Source organism: Corylus avellana, chromosome ca8 (assembly GCF_901000735.1).
Source record: "Corylus avellana chromosome ca8, CavTom2PMs-1.0".
Lineage (NCBI taxonomy): Eukaryota > Viridiplantae > Streptophyta > Magnoliopsida > Fagales > Betulaceae > Corylus > Corylus avellana.
Window position 1 is genome coordinate 20295164 of NC_081548.1, and position 11017 is coordinate 20306180.

Here is an 11017-nt window from a genome sequence, read left to right on the forward strand (position 1 = left end):
TTATTGAAAAATATTTTCAACAAAAAAAAAAAAATAAGACAATTTTTTTTTTAAAAAATTAGGTTAAAAGAATTTCTTTTAACTTACTCTATAAAAATGACATGTGTTTATTTTTTTAATAATATATGAGATGCATATGAATTTTTAATAAAATGTATTTCAACTTTATCTTTATTATTAAGAAAAGAAAAATATTAAAGTCACAACACAAATCTAACTTATGACCAACTTTTCTTCTACGTATTATTTAAAAAATAAAAATAAAAAATTGATAGAGAGAATTTTAGAATTCTGAAAATTTGGGAAAAAATACAATTTGTTTAGTTTGAAATTTAAATTTTTTTTATACGTAGGAGAGAAGTTGGCCATGAGTTAAGTTTGTGTTGTGTCAAGTTTGTATTGTGTCTGTATCAAACCTCTTAAAAAAAGATGTATATCTTATATATTCATAGACACATATCATTTTTATATAGACTAAATTAAAAAAAAAAATTCTCTAGAGAGAGAGAGAGAGAGGGAGAGAGGTCAAAACCAAAAGACAAGCATGGAGGAGAGAGCAAAAAAACAACTGGAGAAAACATGGTAGAGGATAATTGATTGGAGGGTGGTAGGGTATACCAATGCGGAGACAGAGGGGCAGGCTGCAAGTGCGTTAGTCGCGCAGCTGTCATTCGGTTCTACAAAGCCCACCTCCTCCTCTTCTTCTCCATTTAGCCAGCAAATCAGCGTTTGCAGCTGTCGGATCTTTCTCTCTCCCACTTTTTTTTTTTCCTCCCTCTTTCTTCTCTCTTGTACTCTCGACCAACCCACTATTTGAAACAACTCATCAAAAATAATAACGGCAGCAACAACAACAATAACGACATCATAAAATATATCCACCTCTTCAATGATTCTTCTGCTGTAAAGAGAGAGAGAGAGAGAGGGGGGTGTGTGTGGGGGGGAATGGAGGTGGAGGCCGCACATATAGAGCTCAAAGCAAAGAAAATCATGAGGTGGAAAAGAAGATACAGCTTAGCCCAGTACTCTTGTCAACGACACGAGTGAATGTGATCATATAATACCATACATTTTGTTTGCGAGATTTTTGATGATTTAGATGCCATGGCTTACCCACATTACCGATCACAGTTCGGCGACACCACGTTTACCAAAGTCTTTGTTGGCGGCCTAGCTTGGGAGACCCCAACCGAAGAAATGCGCAGATATTTCGAGCAGTTTGGAGAGATTCTTGAAGCTGTTATAATTACCGATAAGAGCACTGGAAAATCTAAGGGATACGGATTCGTAAGTACATATATTTATTTATTTATTTATTTTCCTTCCGTATTTTATTCTCTCGTTCGTGGGCCAAATCATATTGTACCCAGGTGTTTGTTGAAATGTTTGATCGTATCATCATCGCCAGGTGACATTTCGTGACCCGGAATCGGCGAGGAGGGCTTGCGCTGAACCGAACCCTGTGATCGATGGGCGGAGGGCCAATTGCAATATCGCTTCGTTTGGACGACCCCGACCGTCGCCGCCCCGAGGTTCTAAATTCTATGACAATATATTATTATGATTATTAATTTTTACTCCATTTTCAAAATTAATTTGTTCACTTTGGATTTATTTGTTTCAAATACAGGAAGAAATCAAGGTGGTAGTTCTTATCAAGGAGGTGCACCATCCTATAGTGGAGTCGTGGCACCGTCTCCTGCACCGCCCCCACCTCCTCCTCCTCCTCCTGTTATTTACCCACCCTACGGGTGAGTTGCTTTTTTATTTTATTTTTTATTTTTATTTACTTGTGCCGCCGAGTAGTGATTACCCACACTTCCCATACGATGGGGCAATTTAGCAATGGCAAGTGGTCCAATCTGGGACAAAATACATTTGCAAGACAAAAAAAAGTTGTGGCTTTTCAAGCCTAGGCATTTAAGAGAGTTGGCACTATTACATTCTGGTACAAGAAGAACAATATAAACAAAGTAAATTATGCAAAGTCAAATTTAATTAACACATATTGTAATAAGAAAGATCTCTCAAGGATTGAAATCTGGTTTATCTAGCTGAATTTATGATAATGATCAGTATAATTAAGGTATCTACCCATCTTGTTGAATCACTTACTTGAATAGAGTGAGAACCAACGTTATAGGGGTGTCTTGTTATCTGCAGGGCACCGACAAATTAATCCACAATTGCCACGCAGCTGCCACTCATATATACCCAATATATGTCATCTCTGTGTATCTTTGTGGCCAAGTTTCTGCTCCTTACATTTGTTTCTAGCTTTTATTTATGTTTACAACCCGATATATATCCAATGTTATTATTGTTATTAATAGCTTTCATACTGTGGTGGAAAAAGAAAGGAAGGAAGAAAGAAAGGGAAATTGATTCAAAAAGTCATTGAGTTTGACCCGTGACAAAGAAGGATTTGAATTTCTAATTTTTACACACAAGTAATTTTCACTTTTTGACAAATAAGTCTTTTTTTTTTTTTTCTTCAACTTTTAATAAAAGTCATCTTGTCTGCATCAAACCAATAAAATATGTCACGCCTATGTAAATTTACGTCACTATGCCACGTGAGCAATTATGCTTAAAAAAAGAAAAGAAAAAAGAAAACAGAGAGAAATGGAGGAATGCTTCACTGCATTCTACAAACCATCTTTCCACCATCTCTTCACTCTAGAATCTTGATTTTTTCAAAAAAATATAAATAAATAAAGAGAGAAGAGATGGTGGGGAGAGGGTTGGTAGAATGCAAAAAAGCATTCCTCGAGAGAAATGAGAGGTGGGGATGGATATCCACCCAAACTGCCACCTGCTACCTCTGCAGAGGGGGTTGGAATTCCACCCCACATTGGTGTGGATTTACTCCCATACAAAGGTGATCACTGTGCAAATGTGAGCGGGGGGACCCTACAAAAGGGGTAGTGGGTGTGTTGTCACCCCCACAAAGGTGCATGGGTGGAGTTCTAGCCTCCACAGCCCCTTTTCACCGCATAGGGTGAAGGTAGGCCGGGTGGATTTTCACCCCACCACCTCTTTCTACCTTTTTTCTTTTTTTAATTATTTTGCACATGCAACATCTTGACGTAGTTTTGGATACAAGTGAAACTTATTTATTTATTTATTTATTTTATTGATTTGACTTAAAGAAGATGATAGTTGACGGGTCTTCGATTAAACGGTGGATGAAAAATATGAAAAATTGTCACAAAACCAAAACTAAGACAAATTGGCATGGAAAAATTGGAAAGAAGTAATTTTCTCTCATCTGTACGACTCTACTCATCAATATTGAAACCACTGTTGCAGGTATCCAACTTACTCTCCTGATTATGGCTACCACCAAGTAACTCTCTCTCTCTCTTTCTCTCTCTGAAGAAAATAATGGATGACAGTTGTTTGACATTAATATTGTTGAATATTTGGGGAATTGCAGGCTCTGTATAACCCACAAGTTCAACAGCCACAATACTACCAGCATTTGTACGGAACATCTTCTTCTAGCATGGGCATGGGCTCTCCCTATTACTATGGTTACTCTTACCAAGCCCCAAGGGGTTCATTTTCTTCAGTACCCCAGGGCCAACGCCTCCCCGGATCTTCCTACATATACTATCCCATGCAGATGGACAGCTCCCTCTCCACTACTTTTCCCACAAGGCATCCCTTTCCTTCTTCTACTGGTAACTATTTTATTTTCTAGCTCCTTAATTCCCTTTTATTTTGTTTCATATATATATATATAACGTAGACAGAAATTATAAGTATGTTAAAATATATGTTAGGGTTTTGTATGTATAACATGAGCCACATGGATAAACGGACCCAACCCACGTGGATGAGCTGTGAATGCTTATGCTACGACACATGTAAATGGGTCAAGGGAAAGTCATGACAGAGTAGGCTTAGTGTAAACCAATAGTGACTGCATGTGGTTTCAGTGTCAAAGGTGATGGTTGATTCCGGAGATACAGTCAAGTGGTGGACGAAAGAGGCCCCACATTGCATGTTAGATACTGTTGCCCTTTTAGGCTATGTACATAAAAATAATCATATAAATAGATATAGAATGAGAAAAGGCATGTGGCAACAAAAATTGTAGCTGCTTCCAAACATTATACTCGCTTTCAGCTGAAAATATTTTGTAGTGTTTAACTCGTATGTATGAAAAATCAAAAGAGATTGCTTCTTTGCATTCTAACGTTCATTTTAGTTAGCATATTTTATTTACTATAAATTTGTTGAATGAAACATGCCAACTCAAGAGAGACGTATGCAAGACAGACAATAGAATGCAAAGAAGCATTTTTTTTATTCCTTATATTTTTATATAATCTGAGTAGCTGCGAATAAGAGAGAGACTGTGAAAATGAACTATGAAGGAAGAGAGTGTAAGAATAAAAGACTTTTGGATGTAGGATTAATATTTTGTGCAATTGCTTGAAATTTGGGTAGATAATTGTGAGAGAGTTCTTGTGGGGTTTACTTGTCCGAACATGTACTCAGATAGTCTGGACACTTGGACATGCATGCTTTATAAGAAGCCTTCTCACAATAGCTCATGCGGAAGTGTGGGAGAGTGACGAAAAATGATTTACATTAATGAGAAACATAAACTATTTTACACATTATGAATTTTTATTTTTATTTTCAACTGAAAATGTTTTTAATTGACCAATATTTTTCGTTACATGAAACACTTTAAAAAAAAAAAAAAAAAAACTCTTTTCATAAAATATTTCATTGTTCTAAGTCAAAATATAGTGGAAAGTACAGAGCCAATTCACATCGTATATATAGATCCTAACAGCCTACTTTTTGGAAGAATTATGAACCGTACTTCTAGCTCCCTCCCCCCACCCCTTTCATCATGACCACCATATGTAATCATTCCAAGATAGTACATGGAAACTGGAGCTTTGATGCATATCAAGAAAAAGCATTTTCTGCAAAGTTTTGTTTTCACTATATCACCATGTGAAGAGGCCAAATGATTATAACAGCACCACCCCGAATCTCACCAATATGACTGAAACAGTAGTACTATATATAATGTGTATCAAAATAGCAAGATCTATGAAACTTAATTTAGATCATGAGATGTACATTAGTGTTGATTTAAACGTTAGATCTCTCTCTCTCTCTCTCACTCTGCTCCTGCCTTTTGTTAATTGCATGTGCTGATAACAATTTTGGAAACTGTGATGATTTGCTTGATCAGATTCACAGATGGCAGCACAGCGAATTAGCTCCACGACAGAAGCTGGAGTTGTTTCTTCAGAAAGTCCAAATACCTAAAAGAACTCATCAATATGTAGATGGCTTGGTTAAAAGCTTCAATTGTATAATATTGACAAGTTTATCATGTCCATCATCTCTTTTTTCCTTTCTGAAATTCTCGACGATTTATATGATTCTTTGGTCCAAAGTTGTAGCATCACTAATGCTGCCAGAGATTTCCTTGGTTCTTCCCAGCTATGGCAGGAAAAGATGGACCTATCAACTCCCTTTTGCAGATTTTTCCCCCATTTTATTCGAGCTCTTTTATTCTTCGTCATAAGAGGTTAACATCTTTTCATAAACTGTATGGACAAGATAGGAGGGAAGTTCAGACCCTCAACAAGAAGTTCTAGATTTTAAACATGCTGATCTGAAAATAATATATATATTTTTTTCCTCTCTTTAAGGGAAAGTAATCTGGAAATGAATGTGCATGATCTGTGGAATTTTCATAGAATTCGTAAAAGATCCATATGCACGTCACGAGCACAAATTAATCATTTTCATCTTAGAATGTGTTAGAGAGATTAATATTTGGGGGAATCTTTTTAGTGAGCCCATAATATACATGTTGAGACATAGCATAACCTAAAAGGTTAAGTTTATGGGTTTAAGCTCAACAATGCTATATCAACTGCTCACACGTCTTTTATCTTTCCAATTTGACTTTATCATTTTTCACACTTACACATTATACTCAACAATTTTTCACTTATATGTGAGTTCATCACCATATTGCTACACTCTTCAAACAAAAGCCATTTTATCAATCTTAATTATGAGCCATCTCCAAGATCACTTGTGAGCTTGCCCTTTGTCCCTACTCTATATATGGACTCTTGCTGTGTCTGTGCCGTGAACTTTTTTCCTCCTCCTTCTCCATGGACCCTCGTTCATGCTTACAATTTACATCTTTAAATGAACTATTGTCAAGCTCATGCCATAAAATTTTGCCCTTCACTCTAAAGACGCTCATCCATGCTTATATCTTGTACCTTTTTGTCTGTACTCCAAGAACCTTTTATTTGTGCTTGCACCATTCTACCATACCGCACACCATCGACTCTAATACTAATTGTTAGAGAAATTAATATATTGGAAAGTCTTTTTAATATGCCAATAATTAATATAGCATATATGTTGAAACATCACATAATTCAAAAGTTTAAGGTTATGGGTTTGGGCCAACAATAATATATTAATCTCTCCCACTTCCTACATTTTTCTATGTAAAACTCTATCTTTTAATTTTTACCCTCACACATTGTACTTAATAGAATGCAATCTAGCTCTTTCAAACAGTACTATATATATATATATATATATATATATATATATATGCTAGGGTTGACTGTTGAGAACTAACCAGTAACCAGAACAAATAATAAGTTGCCAATGATTTTCAACCCTCTGCGGTGCATTCTTGCTAAATCAGAAGCCATGGGCCACAGAAATTAATAAGTTTTTTCCTTCAATACCTAAAACAGATAAACAGTACATGCAGGAGGGTATTATGACCCCCTACAACAAAGGTTCTTTTCATTGAACTGCAATATTCTCCAGCCACGTCCTCCCTCTCTCTCTCTCTCACTCCTCAGCTTTACCTCAAATCTTAATACCACCCTTCAAGCAAGGCTACCAGAGCTTACAATCTCGTTATAAGAGCCTCTTAATTTGCCCTACTACTTACTTGCTCAGACACCCACAACCTTTACTTGTATTGCTCTTAATTAATAAAACCATGAAACCCTTCGAAATCCCATTTACCTTTCGCCCGCGGCTACCTTCTCCTTCAGATCATACTCAGCCCCTCAATCTTTTTCCAACCATGGCCCAGAATTCCAATCTTCATCATTCTCTACCTTTCTCTACAGCAGACGAAAACCCTAAAGAGGATATCACCGTGGCCTTAAACATTGGCCTTCCTAATTATAATTCCACCCCCTCAATTGATCCAGACCAAACGGGAAATGCAACTATTGTAGCAGCTAATAATTATTGGATACCTACTACTGAAGAAATCGAAATTGGGTTCACTCATTTTTCTTGCCATCTCTGCTTCAAAACCTTCAACCGCTACAACAATCTTCAGGTGCAATTGTTTAATTACTTTTTTGCCAAGTAACTTACTGCTCAAGTAACATGTGAAAGTTTGCTAACGTTAATTTCCATGATTTTAAAATTTTTGATGGTATATACATATAGATGCACATGTGGGGGCATGGATCGGAGTATCGGAGGGGGCCGGAGTCGCTGAAGGGAGGAAGGCGGAAGGGGGGGCCAATGTTGGGGAATATTCCATGTTATTGTTGCGCAGAAGGGTGCAAGAACAACATAAGCCACCCGAGAGCGAAGCCTCTGAAAGATTTCCGAACGTTGCAAAACCATTACAAGAGGAAGCACGGGATGAAGCCCTTCTCGTGTCGCAAGTGCGGGAAGCTCTTGGCGGTGAAAGGTGACTGGCGAACCCACGAGAAGAATTGTGGCAAGCGCTGGCTGTGCACGTGTGGCTCTGACTTCAAGCACAAGAGATCGCTCAAAGACCACATTAAATCGTTTGGTTCTGCTCACACTCCATTTCCTCCTTTTTTCCAGGGTCTTGAGGTACTCAAAACACACCCACCGGAATCCTTGTTTATTTTAAATTAATTAGCCTAGTTAACTGTTAATGTACGTGTTTTAGGACTCATTTTTGCTTTTAGCAAAAAAAAAAAAAACGTTTGGACGGTGTCATAATCTAGTGATTACGCTGTCCGGCGTTTTAACATGTACGTTGTACTCTTTTTCCATCGTTTTGCTCTCTTGAAAATGAAATTTCAGCTAATACGCTGTATACATGCTGAGGAAAACGGTCACTACAAAAAAAACTTGGTACGCTTGGTATTTAACCATGCCTAAAAAGGTGTGCAGGTGTTTACAAAAAAGGGGGGTTGTTTGAACAGTGACGTCCTTTGAGAGGACATGCCATTTTAATATTCGACGACGTCATTCACTGTTGAAACTATGTTGTCTCTCTAAGAGACGTCGTTTCAATAGTACAACGATAATCCAACAAAACGGTGCAGCGTTTATGGGAAGGAAAATCAGCCTGCTTTATTCATTAACAAAAAAGAAAAGAAAAATTGCTTCTATTTTTATTTTATTTAATTTAATTTTAGGAACAGAGAAGGAATAGTCATATAGTAGCTAGTATAGAGTAGACCTACAAGAGACTCGAGAGGGAAGAGCCAGAGGGGTGGCCCCTACTCTGCGAGCGGGATGAATCACCTGGGGGGAGACCCACCCCGTTCGCGAGACCCTCTTTGAGTCGCCCCCAAAGGGCCCAAACCAGCTGGCTTGGATCACCAAGGCCCAAGAGGAAGACCCACGCACTCTTGCTCTAGTGAACAACTCGCCCAAGATGTGCAGACCTTGTGTGACCCCATCAAGAAAAGGGTGAGAAAGTAAATTAAGGACCTTGTGTGAATAACAACTCATTCAACGACGAACGGCCCACCAAATGCGATATTCAAAAAATAAACACTTGAGATTTGGGAGTTTGTATAGCAATATTTATATGAGAAATAAGGGCTGCTTAATGACCAAATCAAACAATAGTTTCACTTTTTTCTTAAAAGAATTTAGGTATGTACGTCATTAAATTTTAATAATAATTTATTTACAAATTTTTTGTTAAAGTAATAAAATTTTATATATAAATTTTTATATTTTGATTACTATTTTAAATGAATTTTTGATGAATATGTATATTTAATTTTTAATTGTTGAAATATAAAATTGTATTATCTTGCCCCATAAACTAAAATACTGGCCTCATTACTATAACAAAATAAGATAGTAGAAAAATAAAATTAAATACGATTTCTAAACTTATTAATTTTTTTTCCAATATTAAAGCCGTTTGGTACAAGCATATATAATTTTATATCATATAACACGAGAGAATAATAAAAAATAAAAAGACAGGGCAATATTAATGGAAAGACAAACAACCCCTACAGGATGATGGAGAATCCAAAGACAAAAAAATTTGTCGGCCTGTTCACGAGACAAACTTATTATTAAATGTAAACATTAACCTTAAATCAGTCTAATGTAAGCCCTCCATCAATCTCGTGCAGATAAAAGAACTTCGTTAATCACTTTGTCAAGATTCACGTAAGATGACCCGGTAGGCTTATTACTGGTCTCCTCTGCCAACTTCTTCCAATCCTCAGCTTTCTTCTTCAACTCTTTCCCCTTATCTCCCACCATCAGCTCTCTCACAAGGCTCTCTATTTCTCCTCTCTTAGCGCCACCATCAATCTCCATGCCTATGCCCCACTCATTGCAAGAGTATCGGCAATTGGTTTGCTGCTCGGCGAAGAAGGGCCAAGAGATGATTGGCACTCCGCCGCACACGCTTTCAATCGTGGAATTCCACCCACTGTGTGTTAAGAACCCTCCTATGGATGGATGGCTGAGAACTGCTTCTTGAGGACACCAATTTGCCAATAGACCCCTTTCTTTTATGTCTTCTTCGAACCCCGGTGGAAGAATGGCGGAATCACCATCCACAAGATCAGGCCTTTTTATCCACAAGAATTTTTGGTTGCTATTCGCAAGTCCCCAAGCAAACTCAATTAGTTGCTCGCTTGTCATGACCGTTATGCTTCCAAAATTCACGTAAACAACGGAGTTGGGCTCTTTTTTGTCTAACCATTCCAGACACCCATCTTCTTCTTTCCAGAGGTTTGACCCAATTGATTTAAGATCATCATCCGGGATCTGATTTTGGAGAAGATGCAGGGGACCAATGGAGTAAATTGGAGGAAACATGGACGAAAGTGCGTCTAACACTTCATGCTCCAATGCATCAAAAGTATTGAAGATGAGAGCTGAAGCTTTCCGGGCTCTATCGCTTTCAACCATTGCAAAATCTAGCATAATATCATCTGGGTCTGTTGTTCTAATGAAGGTCGGAAGATCTTTCAGGCGAATACCGCTCATACCCGGAATCCAATCTATCACCGTATCTAAATACCCATTCGTTAAGTAGCTCGCATCTGCACAACAAATTAAGAAACTCAATAAGTAAATTTACACCTGAAATTGGGCATGTTTCACTAATAAATGAAATGTGGTGGATTATTATACCTTTGAGTGGTGTTAGACCCTTCTCAATGAGATTGCGATATTGAACGTAGCCCATGAACCCACATGCGCTAGTTGTCCAGAAAAGAACCTCAGGGATGCCCAGCTCTGCTGCGGCGTCTAGAGTGAAGCTCATGATACCATCGGAAACTACGCAAGTGACAGGAGGGACGTTGGAAGAAGCGGTGTCGTTTAGTCTCGAGAGAAGGCTTCTAAAGGGAGCTAAGCAATGCATTTTTGTAGAGCGGCATAGGGAAGGTATGTCTTGGGTGGCTTCGACGTCGGACTGAGGAAGACCATCGGGAATGGTCTCGAATCGGAAAGAGGGGAGGCCGTCGAGGGAGTTGGGGCCTCGGGATTTGAGGAGGCGTTTGTGGTTGAACTCGGTGTTGACGAAGGTGACATGAAAGCCTCTGAAGTGGAGGATTTTGGCCACCTTTAGCATGGGGTTGATGTGGCCTTGGGCGGGGAAGGGGATGCAAACTGCATGGGGCTTCTCTGTTATGCCGATGGAACCCATGATATCTCTCATACGTACAGCTGAAAATGGTATGGATATTAGATATATGACTCTTCAATCTTCATAATACAACTGCCTTTC

General features: G+C 38.2%; 3 protein-coding genes across 3 annotated transcripts; 2 read left to right on the top strand and 1 right to left on the bottom strand.

Moving 5' to 3' along the window:
• The first annotated feature begins 600 nt into the window (after positions 1 to 600).
• LOC132190120 (uncharacterized) lies at positions 601 to 5665 on the top strand. Its single transcript, XM_059605012.1, has 6 exons — positions 601 to 1287; positions 1409 to 1532; positions 1631 to 1751; positions 3313 to 3349; positions 3440 to 3686; positions 5225 to 5665. The coding sequence occupies exons 1-6, from the start codon at positions 1105 to 1107 to the stop codon at positions 5299 to 5301; spliced, it is 789 nt and encodes a 262-aa protein (XP_059460995.1). The 5' UTR covers positions 601 to 1104; the 3' UTR covers positions 5302 to 5665.
• Positions 5666 to 6978: 1313 nt separating this feature from the next.
• Positions 6979 to 7939, top strand: LOC132190643 (protein TRANSPARENT TESTA 1). The gene is made up of 2 exons (XM_059605684.1): positions 6979 to 7375; positions 7489 to 7939. The coding sequence occupies exons 1-2, from the start codon at positions 7025 to 7027 to the stop codon at positions 7930 to 7932; spliced, it is 795 nt and encodes a 264-aa protein (XP_059461667.1). The 5' UTR covers positions 6979 to 7024; the 3' UTR covers positions 7933 to 7939.
• Positions 7940 to 9187: 1248 nt separating this feature from the next.
• On the bottom strand, positions 9188 to 11017 carry LOC132189686 (7-deoxyloganetin glucosyltransferase-like). The gene is made up of 2 exons (XM_059604453.1): positions 10420 to 11017; positions 9188 to 10328 (listed from the first exon to the last, which is right to left on the bottom strand). The coding sequence occupies exons 1-2, from the start codon at positions 10946 to 10948 to the stop codon at positions 9391 to 9393; spliced, it is 1467 nt and encodes a 488-aa protein (XP_059460436.1). The 5' UTR covers positions 10949 to 11017; the 3' UTR covers positions 9188 to 9390.

Bases quoted from the DNA above. Each gene is read 5' to 3' on its own strand.
- LOC132190120 (XM_059605012.1), top strand. From the start codon at position 1,105: ATGGCTTACCCACATTACCGATCACAGTTCGGCGACACCACGTTTACC. The intron at 3,350-3,439 runs GTAACTCTCTCT...GGGGAATTGCAG, and splicing joins CTGATTATGGCTACCACCAA to GCTCTGTATAACCCACAAGT. The intron at 3,687-5,224 runs GTAACTATTTTA...TTGCTTGATCAG, and splicing joins TCCCTTTCCTTCTTCTACTG to ATTCACAGATGGCAGCACAG.
- LOC132190643 (XM_059605684.1), top strand. From the start codon at position 7,025: ATGAAACCCTTCGAAATCCCATTTACCTTTCGCCCGCGGCTACCTTCT. The intron at 7,376-7,488 runs GTGCAATTGTTT...ATATACATATAG, and splicing joins ACCGCTACAACAATCTTCAG to ATGCACATGTGGGGGCATGG.
- LOC132189686 (XM_059604453.1), bottom strand. From the start codon at position 10,948: ATGAGAGATATCATGGGTTCCATCGGCATAACAGAGAAGCCCCATGCA. The intron at 10,329-10,419 runs GTATAATAATCC...TTTGTTGTGCAG, and splicing joins GGGTCTAACACCACTCAAAG to ATGCGAGCTACTTAACGAAT.